Here is a 21891-nt window from a genome sequence, read left to right as displayed (position 1 = left end):
TATATCTATAGCTCAGATGGTCTTGGATTCCCAGGTGGAGAGCAGGCCCTTTCTAGTTGGTTTATTTGGACTTGATGGTGTTAATCATCTCCTATCAAGTAGCCAAAAGAGTCCCTGCATTTCTGAGTCTCTCTCTTAGTAGATAGTCACTAGGCTGTACTAAACTTATAGAAGGAGGAGAACACAATTCCATTTTCAACTTCACCCAGCTCATTTGTCTTCCATAGTTTCTGTGATACCTGGCATGGCATAGAAGTGTGTCAGGAAACTTTACAGGGTGGTGAAGTGGGCTGGGTCCTATGCCTGTCCTCATGCTGATAGATAGCATGCCTCTTGTTCCCCACTTCATCAGAATGTGATGGTTATTTCAGTGGATGACCTCTCACCTTCCTGAGTATTTTAAACTTGATGGCAAGTCCAGAAAAGAAGGTGGCTGAGAGTCTCCTACACAGATCAAACACTGGCTGAACTTACTTTCATTCATGTCTTCCCTTCTTCCTTCCAACTTGTTCATCTCCGCCCTCCACCTTTCTTTTGATTTTTGTATTTGGTTTAAGAAAGAAAATATTGCCGGGCGGTGGTGGCGCACGCCTTTAATCCCAGCACTCGGGAGGCAGAGCCAGGCGGATCTCTGTGAGTTCGAGGCCAGCCTGGGCTACCAAGTGAGCTCCAGGAAAGGCGCAAAGCTACACAGAGAAACCCTGTCTCAAAAAACCAAAAAAAAAAAAAAAAAAAAAAAGAAAGAAAATATTCCAGATAGAGCTCTGTGGTTCCACACTGCTCTTACTTTCAAAGGTATTTGTCTTTACTGTGAACATTTTCTACTCCCCATAAACGCCATATAACTATAAATACAAACACAATTACATATAAATTTACATAAATACTGTCATACTTGAGTTTAACTTTTTTTTCTTTAGTTATACTTTATTATTTTGTGTGAATGAGTGTTTTGCTTACATATATGTAAAAGTGTATCATGTGCATGTCTGGTGCCTGTGAGGGCCAGAAGAGGAGGGTATCATATCCTCTGGGACTGGAGTTATGAGCCACCATGTGGGTGCTGGGAATCGAACCTGGATCCTTTTCTAGAGCAGCCAGTGAACTTAATTGCTGAGCCATCTCTGCAGCCACATGATTGAGTTTTAAAAAGATAGTATCACTATGGTATTTTATCTGTGGACACCCACAGCTCACACTGTAGTTGCTGGTGTTAGCCTTGCATCTCTGTGTTCTTAATGTCAGGCCTGCAAAGCATTCTCATCTCTCCCCAAGCATCAGTATACAGAGACTAGCTGCTGATTTTATTTGATTGGGTTTTGTGTTAAGGACATTGTGACAAGATGGCATGTCAGACTTGAGGAGAAAGCTGCTATGTGGCAGATCCCAGCCACAGTTGTGGTAACTAAGTCTTCTCTCCCTTTGCTGTTAATACTGTGTAGTAGAGGCACCTTACCTTCAGTGCTCTTGTCACATAGTGTCAGTACTTCTCTGTGACTGGCAGAGAGTTTGGGATTTTAATTCACCTTTCCTGGAGCTTGCTTAGGTATGTACCATGACTACCTGGTGGTTAATTTTGATTATTTCAAGGTATGGGTGTTAAGACAAAAGCCAGTATGAGCTGTGCTCTGCCTGTATGCTCTAGAGCTGTGTGATGACATGTGTCCTAAAATAGCTCTTGTTTCCAACGTGCATTATAGGTCTGTCTGTTACTTTTGATGGGAAAAGAGAAGATTACTTCCCTGATCTAATGAAATGGGCCTCTGAAAACGGGGCTTCGGTCGATGGTTTTGAAATGGTTAACTTCAAAGAAGAGGGCTTTGGTTTGAGAGCAACAAGAGACATCAAGGTGAGTTTATTATCTGTTGGTCTAAGGGGGTTTAAGTGTGTTTGAACCATTGTGTGGTATTGAGATTGTGCTCAAGGTGTGGGGCAGAGACACCTGAGGCTTATCTAAAGCTTTGTGGGTACATAGGTAGCATTCCCCATCCTTGTGGGCTGCAGTTCTTTATCTGACCACACGGGCCATGAAGAGCCCCAGTCTGACAGCGTTCTAAGAGTCCTGGAAGTTCATCCTCTTGGGGAGATGTGTCATTAACCCTGCCTTAGAGCAAGGCATTTACAAGCCTCTCTGAGGATCCCATAGAACATGCCTGATAGGATTTTGAGACTTAATTAAGGAAAAGGATCTGGACTTACAGTGGGAGGGAGAGCACATGGAATCCTGTGATGGATGGAGGTGGGGGAGGCAGTGTGGAAGTTGGGTCCTTGTTCTGGATAACTGAAAGTGCCATTCATAGAAATGGCAGCACCATAAGCAGTAGGGAGAGGAGAGGAGAGTTAGACATCTGGAGAGATGCTTTCGGACAGCCTCTCTGCTCCTCAGTCCTGTTGTCCTCAAGAGGAAAGGTGACAGTCTGTTTGCCAGTTGGGGAAAAGGAGCTGGGCTTAGCCTGGGGGTGCTGGTTGCTCAGGGTGTTGATTCTGCTTTGTGTTCTCCACCCCGTGCCTTACAGGGCAAGCTCACACAAGGGGCCTGTGGCAAGCCAGTGTGCCTGTGACCTGGTGTGAGCTTCTGCCTGCTTCTCGAACGCAGAAGGTTATATTTTGAGTGACCCTTTATTATGGGCTCTTATCTTTCAGTTGGTGAAGAACTTGGGTAGAGGAAATGGATGTTATTATTTTCGTTCCCTCATACCTCCAACAGCTTTTTGGCCAAGCTCTCATTAACCATTTGTCCTCACAACTCTGGCACAATCAATATCTGTTGAATACCTACTGTGTGAGGGATATTCATTTGTTATTATGCCAGATTCACAGAAAAAAACTGGAGTTCCTTCCTGTATGATAGTTATAATCTACAGTAGGGGACAAAACAGAAAAGCATTCAAATAGTAGACAGAGGCCAGATGTCACAGGCTTTTCTCGTGTATCAAGTAAGAAGCCTCATTCATACCAGTACTGGTGCCTTTCCTGGGAACATTTGTCCGCATAGTCTGGAGGTTGGAAGGTGCAAGGTTAAGGTGCTGTGCATTGGGTTCTGCTGAGGCCCTGCTTCCTAGTTCTCACCTGGCCCAGTCCTCCATGACAGAGCTCTAGGCTTGGTTAAGAAGTAGAGGCAAGCCGGGCAGTGGTGGCGCACGCCTTTAATCCCAGCACTCGGGAGGCAGAGCCAGGCAGATCTCTGTGAGTTCGAGGCCAGCCTGGGCTACCAAGTGAGTTCCAGGAAAGGCGCAAATCTACACAGAGAAACCCTGTCTCGAAAAACAACAACAACAACAACAACAAAACAAAAAAAACAAACAAAAAAAAAAGAAGTAGAGGCAGACACAGACATACACAGTATTCATTCTAAAGATGTGCTAGTACATTGGGAAAAGATTAGTGAGGTCAAGGATGTCTGGGGGCTGGTGCTTTAGCTGGTGTTGTGGTTTGAATCCCTGTGCAGAAGGGATTCTGCTCTGGTTCATGACCTCAGTAGAAGCAGCACTTCACTTTTTACACATGAGGGTTTGGGCTAGAGGTAGGGATTATTTCATTTTTAGAATGTGAAAGTCTAAGTACAACAAGCAGTAAGGCCCACCTTTGTTCTCTATTCCAGAATTTATCTGCGTCCGATTAAAGCTGAAAGTCTTGTTTTGTTTCATCAGCATAAAGACTAGATAGTGCCAGTTTCCTCACAGAAATAGGATTTTATATTATGCTTCTTCTCACTTAACTATAGTACACATGTGAATATTTAAAACACCCCTGATCTTTAGAAGTGCTGATATGCAACTGTGTTGTATTTATTTCCTTGTGGGTAGCTTTCTGACACAGATATGGTTGAAATTATTGTAGCATGCTGTGAGATTCTACCGTTTTCTTACTTTTTCTCTAGGCAGAAGAATTGTTCTTATGGGTTCCACGAAAGCTACTAATGACTGTTGAATCTGCTAAGAATTCAGTATTGGGTAAGAATAAGACAATGTACAAGTTATACAAGTCTATAAAATCTCATTTCTGATAATAAAAGGTAATGCTTGGTTGTTTTTCAACTAATGACATAGTCCCTTAAATCCATATTCAGTGTTTTCAATTTTATGTCTAAAGGATGCATGTCACATGAAGTGTTATAAGACCTTGGAGTTTTGTGTTGTGGTTTTAGCATGTTTGAGTGGTGGCTTTTTAAAGGAGTCCATGGCACTTACTTACACTGCTAACTTCTGGATTGATTCAGGGCCCCTGTATTCTCAAGACCGAATTCTCCAAGCCATGGGAAACATTGCACTGGCCTTTCATCTGCTGTGTGAGCGAGCCAGCCCCAACTCTTTCTGGCAGCCATACATTCAGACTCTCCCCAGTGAATATGACACCCCTCTCTACTTTGAAGAAGAGGAAGTGCGATGTCTTCAGTCGACACAAGCCATCCATGATGTCTTCAGCCAGTATAAAAACACAGCACGCCAGTATGCCTATTTCTATAAAGTCATCCAGGTGAGCAGGCTGGGGAAGAACGGACCTGCTGCAGGTGTGTCCATTTGACATCTTCTTACAGGTTGCTAAGCACTTTGCTTTTAAGTTAAAGAGTATTCAGGTACCTTTCTTTCATCATTTTCATTTTCGCAGAACTACTACCACATAGTTTTAAATGTATCTGGCTTCATCAGCATCCAGGATCAATATTACCAGCAGTTGTTTCTCACTGACTAAAGTCACTGAGCCTTTTGAAAGTGAGATTATAAAGAGATTTTACAAGCTGTGAACTTTATGGAATATAAAAAGGTTCTCTGTGTGTAATGTTTCTAGGAAAATTAAAATTGATTTTTAGGGGCTGGAGAGATGGCTCAGGTTAAGAGCTGTTGTTGCTCTTGTATATGAGTGGGGTTCAATTCCCAGCATTTACTGTTACTCCAGTTCAGGGGATCTGATGTCCTTTTCTGACTTCCTTGGGCAGAAGGCATTCATATAGTACACAGACATACATTTAGGCAAAACACTCATAAATTAAAGTGGATAAATTTAATAAAAGTTAAAAAACTTAAAAATTAGGAAACAAATTGATAAAAGTTAAAAAATTGATTTCTGCTATATTCATTAGTTGGAAAAAATTGACAGTTATATAAACTGCAAGTTAATGTTTTTCAAAGTTTGCTTTGTGTTGTATTTGAGGTAGTTCTAAGTGAAAGTGTCATACACAAATCTCTGGAGGGTTGATTTTGACCTTCTGTGTTTGGGGGTTCCATCACTCTTACCTTAGGAAGGGGCAGAGCCAGTGCTGCAGGACCCCCTGAGCTGAGCAGGGTTGTTTCCTTGGGACTCCTTTGCAGTACTCTACCTCTGTTCTGCTGCACCTGGCTGGAGAACAGGAATGGTAACTACTTGTCTCTCCCTTTCATTGGGCAGTTTGGCAGTCTGAATTGGGCCAGTGTGGTTCTTTTAGAAATCATCTGTCCCATAGTGTTTTGTTATGCTTTCAAGATGTGGTAATGTCATTTATTGCTTTATGGAATAGTTTTACTTATAACTTTATTTTTATTTACTTATTTTAAAGATGACTTTGTGTGTGTGTGTGTGTGTGTGTGTGTGTGTGTGTGTGTGTTTTATGGTTTTCACTTGCTTCTTCCTGGTTCTAGGATACATCAATCTTTTTAACCTTTTCTTGTAGTTGGATGTTTCTCTGGTCCCACTAGGCCTCCCACAGTCCCGTGGCCTGCTTATAAAATAATCACTCAGAAGCTTATATTAATTTTAACTGCTCGGCCATTAGCTTAGGCTTATTACTGACTAGCTCTTACACTTAAATTAACTCATAATTCTTATCTATGTTTAGCCACATGGCTTGGTACCTTTTCTCAGTTTTGCCTTGTCATCTTGCTTCCTCTGTGTCTGGCTGTCGACTCCTGACTCTGCCCTTCCTCTTCCCAGCATTCTCCTAGTCTGCTCGCCCCACCTGTACTTCCTGCCTGGCTACTGGCCAATCAGCATTTTATTTATCAACCAATCAGAGCAACACATATTCACAGCGTACAGAAAGACATCCCACAGCATTTTCTCTTGCAGTCTCTAGGTGGGCAAGGATATGAGGAGCCTCCTGAAAGCCTAGAGACCAAGGCCACATCTTAGGCACAAACTCAGAACTGTCCAGTCTTCACAGTTCTGTTGTTGGTTTGGAAACTTGTGTTTGAAAGTTCATACAGGTTTTAATGTTTTCTGTAGTTTAAAATGGTGTTAAATGGCTTATTGCATTTAACAATAAGTGGAAAACAACTCCCCTCTTAAGAACTCAGGGTGTCATGCTGTTTGTTAACCTGTCATTGCAGGCTGTCACCATGGTTCTTCTCGCCCTCCTCCTTGTCCTCCTCCTCATTCTTTGTTTGTTTGTTTGTTTTTGAGACAGGATTTTGTTATATAGTCCTGGCTGGCCTGGAATTTGTTGTGGAGACTAGGATGGCCGAGAGTGTGTGGATTACAGGCATGCTGCACACCATGCCTAGCCAACTGTTGTAGTTCTTCTTCCAGAGAAAACGTGGCCATCACTAACAGGGATGGGAATAAGGAGCAGAGTGACCATTCAAGTTAACAATGCCTAATGAGCTTCTGTAGAACGTTTCTTTGTCTTTTCTGTGTGTCTTTTTTTTTTTTTTTTTTTTTTTTTTTTTGTTTTTTTGTTTTTCAAGACAGGGTTTTTCTGTGTAGCTCTAGCTGTCCTGTAACTTGCTCTGTAGACCAGGCTGGACTTAAACTCAGAACTCAGAGATCTGCCTGCCTCTGCCTCCCGAGTACTAGGATTTAATGTGTGCACCACCACCACTCAGCTTGCTTGCTTGCTCTCTTTCCTCCCTCCTTCCCTCCCTTCTTTCTTTTTTTCTTTTTTAAAAACAGGGTCTCATTATGTAACCTCAACTGACCTGGAATTTGCTACGTAGATCATGTTGGTTTCAAACTCACAGAGATTTGCTTTCCTTACCTCCTAAGTGCTAGGATTAAAGATATGCTCTATCATGTCTGGCCTGTAGAAAGTTTCTGAACCAGGCATTCCAATTAAGTGCCTGTTGGAAGAAGCACTCTAGGCAGCGTAGAACCAGGGGCATAAGCTGATACCCAACCCAGCAGCTCAGGTGTGGTGGATTTTAGCAGCATCTGCTCTGCGTTAGCCAGAGGCACAGAACTGATTGAATGAACAGGCTGTGATCCAAGGAGTTCAACATCTGGTTCACTGCAGAAAAGTCAAGAATCTGGTGCTGAAGTTCTAGAGGGTTCCTGGAGAGCTGCTGTCTTTAGTCTGTGTTAGAATCCTTGAAGAAGTTGGATTTAATACTGACTGCAGCAACAGGATAGTGAATTTGCCAGCAAGAGTGAAGACAAGCAGGAAAAAAAACCAGTTTCCTTCTTCCATGTCTTTTTATGTGGACCATCACCAGAAGGTGCCACCCAGGTTAGGGTAGGTCTTTCCTCAAATAATCTAATGAAGAGAAATCTCTTATAGGAGTGCCCAGCAGTGTGGGTCCCTGTCAATTCCAGATGCAGTCAAGTTGACAACCAAGGTTAGCTATCACACTCATTGAAAATGATCTTTTGAGTCCAGCTGTTTTTCTTGTTTTAGAATAGTCTCATCACTTCTAAAAGTGTTGGATGGTAAATCAGAGTCAATACAGGCGTCACTATTGTCTGCTGTTATATTGTTTGTGTCCTCGTCTTCCCTCTTCTGGAGCAGGGAAGGTCAGTGCATTATCAGTGTCTTAGCACTCTGGAAGAGAGTACCACTGTGTTACAGCATTATTAACATTTCATCAAATGGTCTGCCCTCAGGGGTGTCTGGATTTGTTTGTTTGTTGTTTTTGCATCAAGGATCTTCATCTTTTCCAGGAACATGAGAACTCTTCCCCAGAGAAATATTCGTGAGCTCTGTCACAGACCTTTCCAGGTCGCAGGGAAGGGGTATCCATATTTCATTTCTAGTTATTATGATTGCCACGTAGGATCCTCTTCCTGAGTGTCTGTATCTAGCTCTTCAGCACTAAAGACTGTTCTCATCTGACTGCTGGCTTGAGAGTAAGTGCTGCATACCTCTGTGTGTCTGTGGTGGGACCCTGGTCCTTGACAGGTCTGTGCCCATTAGTTGAGAGCATCACACCATTCCCCAGTGTTTGGAGTTTTATTCTAAATGCATCATGACTAACTTCTAGTAATCATAAATTTCTTTAGGATTTAGATTTCTTTGTATTGCTTTTTTATTTTAATGTTTTTTTTTTGGGGGGGGTCTCTCTTATCTCTTGATTGTCTAAAACCTAGACAAAGTGTTTCCTATGTTCTCTTTTCCCAGCATATTTCTTTGGTCAAGGGCTTCTTGGTGTGGGCACTTTTGTTAGTTCAAGTGAATTGATGTTAGCTTGCTTTATAGAGTTTGTTTTAAAATGGAGTTTTGCCAGGTCTCTGCTCCTCCTCTCTTGTGTACTGGAGGCTTGGGTGTCTGGTCTTCCAGGCATCCTTCCAGATCCTGCACTGTAATCTTTTCCTTTTTTTTTTCTTTTTCTTTTTTTTTTTTGACGAAGGGCAGGCAAACAAGACTTTATTGGGAAGTAGAGTTAACAACTCTTGCAGCAGGGGGAACCTGAAAATAGGTTGCCTAAGATTGTATTCTTAGGTGCTTAGTAATCACAGTATCCTACAAGGATATAAGCATATGACAGGCGCCTCAGGCAGGCACTGAGCCCACCTGGTGTTGATGCTCCACCTACTGGTGGAGCATTGTACTGCAGTTTGATTTTAGCACTCCAAGAGCTAAGTTTAGAAACTGACTGAGCCACATGCTAGAAAAGGCTTCTGAGGGTTGAGAGCCCGCAATAGGGTAACATTTCCATCAGTTTGTGCACGGGAGTCAGAGAAGAGAGGACTGGTGATAGAAGGCAGAATCTGGCTTTTACAGTGTGTGGTTTATAGCTATGACAATGAGGAAGTGGAGGGCTTGGAGAGGAAGACTAGGGGCGTGGGAGGAGGGAGGAGAGGGGGAATCTGTGGTTGGTATGTAAAATGAATAGAAAATTGCTTAATAATAGTAATAAAAAAAAAAGAAAATGATCCTAGCAAATCAGGACACAACCGCAGGTCAGCTCCATGTGAGACTTGCACATGGCAACAAGTGACCAGTTTGGTGACAGAAATCCATGGAAAAGTAGGATCTGGCTTAAACTCAGACTTGAAAGCATGTACTTGTGTGAAAGTGACTCAACTCCAGTCAGATTTCACTCTTCTTATGTTGAATGATCAGTGGAAAGAAACAGGTCTGAGGGTAAGCTGTCTGTAACTAACTGTCATCATAGAACATGGCAGATGGTGACACAGGGCATCAGCTCGTGTTGAGGTTAAGAATTTTCATAGAGGGGCTGGAGAGATGGCTCAGAGGTTAAGAGTACTGACTGCTCTTCCAGAGGTCCTGAGTTCAATTCCCAGCACCCACATGGTGGCTCACAACCATCTGTAATAAGATCTGGTGCCCTCTTCTGACCTACAGTCATACATGCTGTATACATAATAAATAAATCTTTATTTAAAAAAAAAAGAATTTTTATAGAGACACACATTTCCCTGGGTTGAGACTTAAAAATCTGATATAGGTTTAACAGGATTGAAAATTCATTCATTTCCCAGTTTAGGTGACTTGTTGCATGTTCCCTGGATTTCCTCTTGTGGAGAAAATGATTTGTATATTAGTTGTGCATCTTGTTTCAATATGAGAGAATTCATTCACAACTGGTTCCCACTTTTCCTGCCTCTTGCTGTAGAGTGGAGGATGGCGGTCTTGAATTGGGTATCTTTCCTGGGCAGGCAACTTCCAGCTAGCCAGGGCTGTGGTGGCAGAAGAGATGAGCAACCATAGTTACAGTTCCTGCTGCACCTGCTACAGCCTGTTCTGAACATGGGACCCTGCCAAGAAGCAGAAGGGGTGCCACTTTTGGTTCTTGGTGTGCCGTGGCTGGTGTGGCTAAATACAGACAGTTATTTGTCCTGTTTGCTTTGGTTTTACTTGTGTCTGTCACATAGCAGCACAGGATGTGCACTTGCTGTCACATGTGAAAATCCTGTAACACACAAGCCTTTTAGGAACATGCGCTTAAATTATGTGGCAGACTGACCACCAGCTTGTAGTGTACCTGTCTTTAGATGCCTTCCAGGATTAGAGGTCAGAAACTGCAGGTGATATCCAGCTGTGTGTGTGTGTGTGTGTGTGTGTGTGTGTGTGTGTGTGTGTGTGTGTGTACTATCCAACTCCATTGCTAGGGATTGAATCCAGTGCCATTGGGCCACACCCCAGCTTCACAAAGGTTTTCTGTGACCTTGTACTCTTTTGGAGAGTATTTGGTAGAAATCACTCATTTGTACTTATCTGGTAATTTCTCAAGTTAGGTTGAGATTATGCATATAATATGCGTGTAGTACGTAATAATGCATATAAGTCAACTTATACTCTGCTCAATTGTTTAGCTTTTAGTGTGAAATATACTTTTATGCTTATAGACAAGTTATAAAAATAAGATATAAAGCTCACACTCACTTTGCCTAGTATGGCTTAGTAATGCCTTATGCAACTGCAGTGTAAGAGGTGATCTAGGTCAGTGGTGGCACAGATACTCCCCACAGCTGCACTTCTCCCTCTTTGCTGACAGTTTCTCTATCTTCTCAGTTGCCTTCAGACCCCGGCACTGTTTTGAAGAATGCTCTGGTAGCCACTTTATAGACATCTTTCATTTAATACTTATCTGACGTCTTTTCACATTAAACTGAGATTATGTTTTTGGCAAGAGTACCATAGAAGTCAAGTTGTGTCCTCCTCAGGGAACATGTAAATTAATGTGTTTTATCAATGTTTGTTCCAATAAAGTGGATGCTTTGACAGCAAGCAAATACCCTATTCTCATTTACTAGTTTTTGTGCCCATCACTGCCCTCTGCAGTAGGTATGTTGTGTGTGCCAACTAGAAGTGTTCTGTTCTGTTTTTCTTCTATAGGTATTGGAATTTTACTTTGAAGAATAGCTGCCCCTACTTCTCTGTTAATTGATTTATTCAGTGGTTCATGTCAACAAGGATTCCTAGATACATGTTTAATTTGTTGGGTTATGTGATCCAGTGCTCTCACTATTGATTTGATGCACAGTGTTGTAAATGGCTCTGCATCAGTTGGTTGGTTTCTTCTTCAGTTTGAACTCTTTGGAGAACATCCTGTGCAGCATTCACCATAAGATAAATGCATGGAAGTGTGTCAGGTAAAAATCCGTTGGGATAACTGATTCTTGCATCACATATCACAGAGTTCCTTTGGCATCGGGGGGGAAAGTAGCTGTGGGTAGTGCTTTCTGGTGCCACTCTCTATCCTGTCCTTACTTAAACATGGCAAAGGTTCCATATGGAATGCTTTATTCTTAGCTCACTTCATAGTGATGCCACAGCTACTAAATGAGGGCTGTGAGCAACAGAAGTGAGGGTGAAGGGACAAAGTCAGAGGTCACGAGGAAGTGACAGAAGCCAGTTTAGTGGACTGAAGGTGCTGCAATGAGTGGGTATTGGGTTCTTGTGTTCAGTATCTATTGGAGCCACAAGTGGAAGTTATGAGGTGTCGAAGGGCAGTAACAATTTCTGCTTTCACGGTGTTCTGTGACTTTGCTGGGAGCCTTTTCTGTTCAGGTCAGCAACAGAATGCTTGTGGGGCTGTCCTGAAGAAGTACAGGGGTGAGGGTGGATAGGAAGAACTTTGGTGCACATCACCAGGAGCTCATGGCTACAAATGGCAGTCCCTGTGGGACAGAGCTGTGACCATGCCTTTATGGCTGCTGAGAGGAGGAGAAGCCCAGTAAGAGGACTCCCTGACTGTTACTTGTTTTTCAGAAGTGCACTGAGGGTGGAGCTTAGTGCCTTGTACATGTGGTATAAACACTCTACACCAACTACAGCCTCAGACCTCCTTGGCTTTGATCTTTCCAGTGATCCAGAGGGAGGGATGTGTCTTCGTTGTGCACATGAGGAATGGAAGATGTGGTACCTGCTTCCTGGGTGTTGTGATGTCTGTATTTTTTAAATTGGGTTTAGGGCAGTTCTGTTGGACCCAGGACTTGAACTGCTAACTACAGCTCAGTGGGCTAGTCTTTGTTTTAAGCTTATTTGTGGTTTTAATTTTGGGATCAAGAAGTTGAAGTTTAAGGGCAGAGCAGTCTGGTATAAAAATCCTTCAGGGTATTATGTGTATAGGAATTTGGGTGAGCCCTATTGACTGGAAGGGTCATGTCCTTATAGGGCCATTCTGTGAGCTTGCTGGACATTTCTTTTAACACCTTAATTGCTGCAAGCTGCAGGAAAATGTAATGGAACCCATCTACTATCACAAAAGCTACTACTTGTAAAGTTCAAGGACTTTTCTGAAGGTCAAGCTATGGCTTAAGAAGTCTTGGTGATATTTTAGCTTTTGTATATGTATTAGCTGGTTTCTAAAATTCTTTTCTTGTATGCTTCCAAGAGCTCCTAACAGTGTATTTATCTAAAATAACCTATCAAGCATCCAAGGCCAAACGATCTCCTGGACTAAGGTAATACCTTTGTGGAAATGACACCTGTTTACTAGGTCAAGCGGATAGCTTTATTTCTTGTGCAATTTAAGGCGAGACTGTCCTTTCTTATACAGCCTTACTAACATTATAGACTCCTAATATCTTACCTGACCACTTCTAGGAATGTAGATTGAGCACATAAATTCCCTTTTTGATATACTAACCAATCATTAGTTCTCAGTTGACCTCCTCCTTTAACACTCCCCTATGGGGTGGTAAAAGAAAGCTTGGTGGTTACTGCCTGAGGAAAACTCTTACCTGCCTTTATGACCCTGTAAGAATTCAAGCCTGATGACCTTGCTCTGCCAGAGGATTGCTATTGCTTGGGTTTATAACTGAATACCCCAGAGAACTTGAAGACGGAGAACAGAGAAGTATAAGGAGACTTAGAGGAGGACTTGATATATAGAACTTGAGGACGAGATGAAGAGAAAAGAGAACGGAAGAACTAGTTGGGTAAAACTGGAGAGGAACGAACTCAGATGGGGAAGAACTAGATTGAAGGACTAGAAGAGAGGACCAGAGGAATGAGATGGAAGATGAGGAGGAGACAGATGGGGAAGAACAAGATGAAGAAGAGCAGGATGAGGGAGAAGGAGATGGGAAAGGAGTTAAGATGGGAAAGAACTAGATGGATGAGAACCTAGATAGGGCAGAACTAATATGAGAGAATTAGATAGAACATAGAGGGGACAGCAGATAAATGTCCAGAGAAATCAGGCAAGAAAGGAGCTAGGCACAAGAGCAGAATAGAAGCTGTGTAGAGAGAACTGACACAGAATAATAAAGTGTATGGATTAAGGAGTTTCGTGTATGTAGATTCTTTCCTATCATCAAAGATTAAGTTTTCAGCTGGTTATAGATTCTTCCAGGACCCTGGGAGGGGACTATCGAGGGGCTGGATCCCCATAGTCCCTGATACTTAATGAAATGTCCAGTTCCTTAGACTACCTCTGTGCCAGAGTTGGAAGATAAGCATCCTTGGAGGGCATAAGTTCTTCACATTTATCCCTGGGTTCTGCAGAAGCAGACAGTGCACTGTTCCTTCTTCATTCTTATCCTTACCTAGCCAGCTTTTCACGGTACAAAACAGTGCAGAAGTTAAGAAGTTAGAAGTTAAGAAGGAGCCCAGGCTGGTGTGTCCTCTGGAGAGCTGTCAGTGCCCCTGCTGTCTTGGTTGGAGCTGCTGGCTAACTTGAAATGTCTTGAACTTTGTATCCTTGCTTGTTCTGATAGGCATTCTCATCATTTCTAATTCAGTGTATAAGAGTGTCTTTGTTTTTTTGTGAGGGTCTCACATTTGTGTATTACTCATTTAAACATGTATCTGATGTTCATCATTTTCATAAATAAAGGCTGTGGAGGTGTCGTTTTAAAATCTAATTTGAGTTTCTCACTATGCCTGCTTGTTTTATATAATGCCATTGCAATTCAAGTAGAGTCTTCTTTAGAGTCTTTGGGGAATTTAGTGCCCTTTGTTTTCTCTATTTTTTTTTTTTTTCTGCCTTTACTTTCAGTGACCTCTGGGAGACTTTTCTTCCTGTGTTCATGGTTCTGTCTGGGGGAAAGCCATACCTTGTATCTTGTTGGTGCTAAGAGTGGGCACTGGACAACACTTAAGTGATGTGTCCATATGAACCTGGAATATTGCAGCCCATTCTCCTGTCCTGCTGTGGAAGCTCCTCAGATTGAGACTCCAGCATGTGCAACTTTCCCTGTCACCACAGCACTCCTACCCTCTGGGCCCTCATGCTGAACCTTGGCCTTCCTCCCCTTCCTTAGCCCTGACTGCCTGGCCGGTTAGAATTCAAACGTTTATCACTCAGCTTAAGAGTGGACACCCAACAAAGTAATGCACATATATTGTCCCCGAGTACCAGATGTTCACCTGTTAGAGAAGCACCTGTATGGATACAGTACATATGCAAATCCCTGGTAATAGGACTCAGGCCTGATACCTCTCCAAAAAAGGAGAGAGGGAGGAAAATGATGTAATGCTTATTGGCATTTCAGTTTTAACTGCTGCTCCAGTGTCCTAGAGTGTGTCTCAGTGTTCCATGCCCTCTGACCTTGATTTCTGTCCTAAAGCAGATCAATATCTGATAGCATATCATGTTTCCTTACTTTCTTTCTCAACTAGGCTACTACTCACTGAAGTCAGGGACCTTGTTTCATTCTCAGAAGGATAGCTAGAGATGACACAGAGATAGTGCTTGGTTATTTTTTATTGAGTAAAGTCATAGCTGAGATAGCCAACAACTACCATTCAGAGTAAAACAAAACTCTGGTGGACACTGCATTCTGCAGCCCACTGGAGCTGTGATTACATCGACATTATTGAGGAACTGAGTATTGAGATGGATCCTAGTGATGCTGGACAAACATTGTCCACTGAGCTGCAGCCCTCGACAAGCTCTGTTCTGACTGTAAATTCAGTTTGGAGGGTTCAGAGCCAGCACTCTGGTCATCCGCTGGCCTCCCAATTCAGTTCAGAAGTCCCACAGCCATTGTTCACATTATCTGTGTGATGGGCTCTTTCAGACTGTGAAGGGTCAAGGGCAGACTGGTGTTCTTGCCAGTCCAGTGTTCTTCCGCTGAGCTACACCCTCAGCCCCCAACCCTATTCTGAGACAGGGGATTGTTATATAGTGCAAGCTGGCCCATACTTTCCATGTAGCCTTTACTAGCTTCAAATTTGTTATCTTCCTGCCTCGGCCACCCAGCTGCTGGGATTACAGGTATGTTGCCAACATGCCTTGTTAATTCTGTTCTTTTTAAATGGGGATGTTTGCCTGTATCTTGTGTTCACATTTTGGTGTTTCCAGGATTTGTCGAAGATCCTCAGCAATGATTTCATGATGATATGGATGAGCTCTCTCAAGATTCAAGGTCAGGCTTTTATATGTAGATTGTGAAATGCTATCATTTCTTTAGATTCACTTACTTTTTAGATTGTGAAATGCTATCATTTCTTTAGATTCACTTACTTTAGATACACTTACAGCGTAGGCATGTCTGCAGCTAAAGGGAATCTTTTTGGAATGTAAATGACATTCTCTCCTTCTCCCGCCTCCCCTTACACTTTGAGTAAATGGAAAGGCAAGGTTGCTCAGTGGTGCTTGTTGGTCCCTCCCCTCTCACCACTCCCCTTCTTCTGGCCTTCCCCTAGGACTTGGTGAGCCTTTGCTACCTGCAGGAAAGAGCCCCCCCACATTTCCAAAGAAACTCCTTCACCTGATGGTTTTAGCTTAGACTCTTTCTCAGTGTGTATTTTCTTGACAGGCTGCTTCCCTGTCATCCATGGCGTGTGCTGCTTACTTCTTTATAGCCCCACCACTGCCTAGAGTTGCTTTTGTCCTTGTTACCTGTGTCTTCTGTCGTGTGAGCATCATGGACAGGAGCCTCTCCCTGGGGCTGAGTGAGAGAAGTCATTGCCCTCTGGTCACATTCTGCCAGTCACATTGGCCAGGACCTGTTGGGTAATAAGCTTCTGCACACAGAGCACTTGGTTAGAGAGAGTTAAGCCCAGCCCAGCCAGGAGACCGGTTTGCCTGGTAAATCTTAGAGGTGTTTACAGTTAGAACTGACAGTTTCTTGTAACAAACTGAATATGATGAGTTTGGGAGAATCAAAGAGGATCTTAGGGCTTCTGGATGTACTGTTTTCAAGTTTTTTGTTGTCTTGTTCTTTCTAGGCCTGGAGTGGAAATTGTTGCTATTAAATTCCCAAACTACTCTAATTTGTCAAAGCCTAAGATGCACCATGAAATAGCCTATAGGGCTTTGCCTGTGGATTTTATTTGGATTTAGAATGCATTGTTTTAAGCAGATGCCCTTTTTATGCAAAAATCAAGTCTGGAGCAAATTTTTATTGTTAAATTGTGAGTTTGTGAAAGTGAGGGTGTAATGGAAGTGCTCACTCAGCCTTTACCATGGTGACACACAAGTGTATCTGAAGGAAAAGCTGTCAGAATGAACAGATTTCACTTTCTATATGACAGTGACTTCAGGATCAACTCTAATGAGTTCTAACATTTTTGTGTCAGTCTTGTGTTTTTTTTCTTAAATGCTGTGAAGGCATTTAAAATTAATACGCCATTTTTTATTTGTTAGTATTTATATCAGACATGATGTTGTCAGTCTTGAAATTCTTGCTCTTATGTTGTCTTTTTGTAAGTTTCAAGTGAGTTAGAGGCCCTGGCCCCTGAACCAAAAGGACATTGGCTTTGTATTAACGGCTACGTCTCCTGTGACCTGTATGATGTGATTACTGGCACCCGAAGATGGACCCTTGGTCAGTTCTTGCGTGTGGGTTCGTTCTACAGTGGCAGTGTTGTTTTCAGTATTGGAATGTCAGGAGCGGGGCTCAAACTGAAAAAGATCTATAGAGAAGGGGTCTGTCTGTCTCATGCAGGTGCCTCATCACATAAAAGTTCTGTATGTCTAGTGACTCCAACCCCTCTGTCTTCCTTTTTGTGAAGGGAAGGCAAACAAGATTTTATTGAGAAGTAGAGTGACAGTGATTCTTCCTGTGGCAGAGAAGGGATCTCCAGAATGGGTTGCCCTCTAGTGGCCTTTGTGATTTGGCCCATCCCACCTAGCCACATTGCAAGTGTCACTCATACCTGAAGAGGTTTGCCAAGTGCTAGCTCTGCAGAGAGGCCCTGTGCTTTTGTCCACAAGGAGCTGTCTGTCAAATCCAGTCCAGCGATACAGAGCAGGAGTGGGATCCCTCCGCAGTCAGGGAGAGGAGCAACAGAAGTAGAGTCAGACACAGAGGTAGGGCTCCTCGCTATAGGTCAGCCCAGGGTGTCATGTGATGGGCAGTGGGCGGAGGAGGTAAAGGAGGGATGTAGAAGAGAGGGAACAGCAAAGGGATATACTTTGCTAGGTGTCAAGATCTGCATCGTGTATAGCTGTGAGAGCACAGCAGACTCCTCCCACCTGGCAAGTGAGGAACTTGCAGTGAAAGTGTCCTCTGTTTGAGGACTTCGATTCCTACTAATTGATTTGTCTGTATTTAATGGCATTTCTAACTACCTTCTCTGTCAGGGTGCCAAGCTCACTTGGTCTTGAACTGTGGGGTGCTGGTTCATCCTGCTGTGTCCAGTTAGTGCTGCCCGTTTGCACATGGGTGTGGGCTATCCCCGGAGCAGAGACAACTACCAGTTGCCACAATCCCAAAGAAAAATGACGCCTTCTCCTCTAGCTGTCATCAACGGTCAATAGTTTTTCACCTATGGGTGAGGCCCAAGCCACATCCTGTCCTGAGGCAGCCTTTCGCACACCCCTCCCCGTCCTCCAGCTCGTCCATTCTTTCTGTCCCTCTTCTGCTTGTTGTCCCAGGTAGAACTGAGCACTCACAGTCTAAAGTGTCAGCTTGTTGAAGAAGTGTTTACAGTACATTCAGGCAGGGTAGATGGCAAATAACAAAAAGAGGAAGGCATGCTAGCTGCTAAATGGCTACCAATAACGAGCAGAATCCACGGACTCTGAGAGTAGCAATGTTAGTATGACATGTAACTTAAAAAGGGGTGTAGGGGTAGTTAATAACCCTTATAGCAAAGGTGAACAGTTTGGGGAAATTGCCTGTTGGCTTTTAGCTTTTTTTTAAATGAAATTTAAGCTACACCATATAAAGTTGTCATGCATTGTATATAGTACCCACAGTCAAGGTTAGGATATGGCAGCTCTCCAGTGTCCTTTCTCAGTCAGTAGTCACCTACCCTTTTCAAGGTATCTTAACGGACACTAAAACTTACTTACAAACCTCCTGTAAGTGGAGGTGAGCCCATGGGCTCTTTTGCATCTGTTGCTCTTGCCCCATGTAATGTTTGTGAGGTTTGTCCATGTTCTTGGGTATGGTAACAGGTTAGCCCCTTTTCATTGTTCTCTAAACTTTCTTAGATACGTTTACGTTTTCTTTTTTCTTCCTTCCTCCCTCCCTCCCTCCCTCCCTTTTTCCCTCCCTCCCTCCCCCTCTCCCTCCCCCTCTCCCTTCCTTCCTTCCTTCCTTCCTTCCTTCCTTCCTTCCTTCCTTCCTTCCTTCCTTTCTTTCTTTCTTTCTTTCTTTCTTATTTTTGAGATAGGCTCTTACCCTGTAGCCTAAGCTAGCCTGTAATTCTCAGTGCAGCTCTGTTATAAGTGGTCTTAGAGTTGTCTTCCTGTGGACATTACTTGAATGTAGTGCCAGTTCTCTTGCCTCAGCCTCCCAGGTGCTGGATTACAGGTGATGCCTGGCTTCTTCTGCTCATGGAGACTGGTCGTTTGCTGGCTTGGGCTGTATGCTAGTCTCCTTTCTCATTGCTCTGACAAACAACAGTCAGAAAGCAACTTAAGGGATGAAGCTCCTCAGGGACTGTACCCTGCAGCTGGTCACATGGTCACATTGCATTCACAGTCAGGACACACAGAGGAGCCTTGATGCTCACCTTCCTCTCTTTATTCAGTCCAGGGTTCTAGCCCACATCCCCTGGGATTCTTCTGAGGGATTCTCAATCAGTCAAGTTGACAGAGAAATTAACCACCATGGACAGGTATGGGAGAGCAAGACAGAGAGAGAGAGAGAGAGAGAGAGAGAGAGAGAGAGAGAGAGAGAGAGAGAGAGAGAGAGAGAGACTGTACATGTGTACCCATGCATATGCACATGTGTCAAAATGGGCATGAGGAGGTCAGAGGACCACTTTGTGGAGTCAGTTCTTTCCTTCCACCTTTACATGGGTTCCAGGGGTCAAACTCAGGTCATCACGCTTGCGTAGAAGCATCTTTACCCACTGGGCTGTCTTACTGGCACAGTTATAAGTAGTTATATGTGTCTTCCTTTGGACATACGTGTTCCTTTCTTCTGGGTATCTCTTGGGAGAGGGATTGCTGGAGTATTGAATGTTTGCTCATTTGGTCTCAGTAGACATTGCTAAACAATTACTCTCATGCTTGAGCCAATTTACACTCTCACCAGCAATCATTTCTAGTTGTTCTATTCCTTTACCAACACTTCGTCCTCCAGGACATTGGGGTTGGTGTACACTTTAGCTTTTTGTGGTTCTGATTTCCACTGAGGACTGAAAGTGGAAAGCATGTTTCTGTTTGCTTACCAGCTCCATGGACATCCTCTGTCAGAAAAGCTATGCAAATCTTCAGCTCATTTAAAAATATGTTTTATTCAACCCCATAGATCTGAAGTTCATCCTATAAACACATAGTCAGTATAAAATTATTAAATACTTGGCATAATTTAAAAAATTTTGAGATCCTGTGTCTGTTTTAATAATAATAGATATAACATCAATTTTTATGATTGTAGTAAAATACATGTAACCAATAAATACTGTTTCATAATGCTGTGTGGTCCTGTTTGCTAAGTATTTCCCAAGCTTTTCCACCACTTGGAACAGAAAGTCTCAACATGAAGTAACTCCCTCCTTGCCATTGGCTGCTTTTAGTTTAACCCTCTCTTCTGGATATGTGTCCTACATAAATTGTGGGTTTTGTGACTGTCTTTTAGTTTGTGGCTTGTGGAGTCACTTTCCAAATGATACTTTTTGATGAATGTCTCATTTTAAAGATAGTGCTTTTTGTGTTCTTCTCAAGAATGTTTTGTCCAGCCCAGAAGTTCTCAGCTGTTAGGGTTTGTTCCTTGGGAGGTGGAGACATTTTTGGCTGTCAAAACTGGATCATGGATGTTATAAACATCTTACAATGCAACAAAGAATGATATAGCATCAGATATCAACAGACTGAAGTTGGGGCTCGGGTCTACTGGGAGATGTGATACTGTGTTTGTTTATGTCTTTGCTTCTGGAAGTGTTGTACTCTCTGGGAAGAAATCTTGGTCTTTCTAACATGTGTTCCCCTAGCGTTTTGTTTAAAACAAAATTCGGTTTTATTTATGATGAGGAGCTTTGTATGGGTCGTGTTGACAGCTAGCACTGAGGTGTTTGGTTTAAAGGCAGTATCTGAGCATGAGGTAATGACCTGGCTTTGGCAGAAGCTTGAGACTTTATCCTTTCCAATCTGACCATGGAGGAGATTTCATGCAGGCAAAGCACTCATACACATAAAAAATAGATCTTTAAGAACTCAGAATTTCTCTTGTTGCTTAACTTTAAGGGTACAACTGTAATGAAAACTGAAATCCTGACTGCTTTCCTGAACAAAAGAGTCAATTCAGGAAACAACTTGACTGTGAAGTGTGCTCTTATTAGCATTGCCATCTGGTTCTTGGCACACAAGTTTGATGAGTAACTGGATGCTTGCTGGATGGGGAGGAATTTGTCCTTTCCTTTTTAGCGTTGTAGATGAGTTGTGTTTCCACCTGTCAGGTATGTTATAAAATTGTCTGTTTAGGTGTACGGATTATGTACGGATCACCCATGTGATCGCTTAGGAGAGCTGGGAGGAGAAGTACATTGAACCCTGTGGCAGCTAGTGCTCAGCAGGCAGTGGTGGGAGAGTGGTGTGGAGACACTTTTCTTCGATTCACAGCCTGAGTAGATACGTAGGGTTATTTTTTAAATGTATTCAAATTTATTTTATGTGCATTGATGTGAAGGTGTCAGATCCCCTGGAATTGGAGTTGCAGACAGCTGTGAGCTGCCATGTGGGTGCTGGGAATTGAACTGGGGTCCTCTGGAAGATCAGCCAGTGCTCTTTACTGCTGAGCCATCTCTCTAGCCCCTGATACATAGGATTCTTAATGTAAAAATCTCCTTACTTTAAAACTAGAATCAATACTGTAGGGTGGTCAGATGAGGAGAATCATCATGTCCAGTGTGTATTATGGGATGGTAACTGTTCTGCTGGTGGTGACCCCTGGGAGATTGACTTAATAATTAATAAACCAGTTGATGTGGGTTTATTAGAGTCAAGGTTTTGTTTTAAAACTTACAGATACAAGCTATGGTTTGGGGTATTGCTGCTGTCTCTGATACTCTTCTGATACAGATACAGATATAGATAGATAGGTAGATAGATAGATAGATAGATAGATAGATAGATAGATAGATAGATAGATAGATATAGAGATATAGATTGTGTGTATGCGCACGTGTGCATACCCTCACACAGGTACGTAGCCTGACATGAATGTAGAGGTCATAGGACAACTTGTGGGAGATGGTTCTTTCCTCCACCATGTGTGTTCTTGGGGGTAGAATTCAGGTCATCAGGCTTGGCAGCAAGCAGTTTTACCCACTGAGTCATCTTACCATTCCCCTACCCCTTCTTCTTCTTTTTTTTTTTTTAAAGATTTATTTATTTATTATGTATACAGTGTTCTGTCTGCATGTATCCCTGCAGGCCAGAAGAGGGCACC

General features: G+C 42.9%; 1 protein-coding gene across 3 annotated transcripts in view; it reads left to right on the top strand.

Annotated features, from left to right (window-relative positions):
• The window catches only part of Setd3 (SET domain containing 3, actin N3(tau)-histidine methyltransferase), a 67605-nt gene that overhangs the window by 18322 nt on the left and 27392 nt on the right, over nt 1-21891 (top strand). For all 3 annotated transcript variants that reach the window (XM_059279304.1, XM_059279303.1, XM_059279305.1), the window contains exons 4-6: nt 1701-1849; nt 3881-3953; nt 4220-4476. In XM_059279304.1, coding sequence (XP_059135287.1) covers nt 1701-1849; nt 3881-3953; nt 4220-4476 — 479 coding nt within the window. The remainder of the gene's footprint in view (nt 1-1700; nt 1850-3880; nt 3954-4219; nt 4477-21891) is intronic.

Source organism: Peromyscus eremicus, chromosome 14, assembly GCF_949786415.1.
Source record: "Peromyscus eremicus chromosome 14, PerEre_H2_v1, whole genome shotgun sequence".
Lineage (NCBI taxonomy): Eukaryota > Metazoa > Chordata > Mammalia > Rodentia > Cricetidae > Peromyscus > Peromyscus eremicus.
This window is presented reverse-complemented; position numbering and strand designations above follow the sequence as displayed.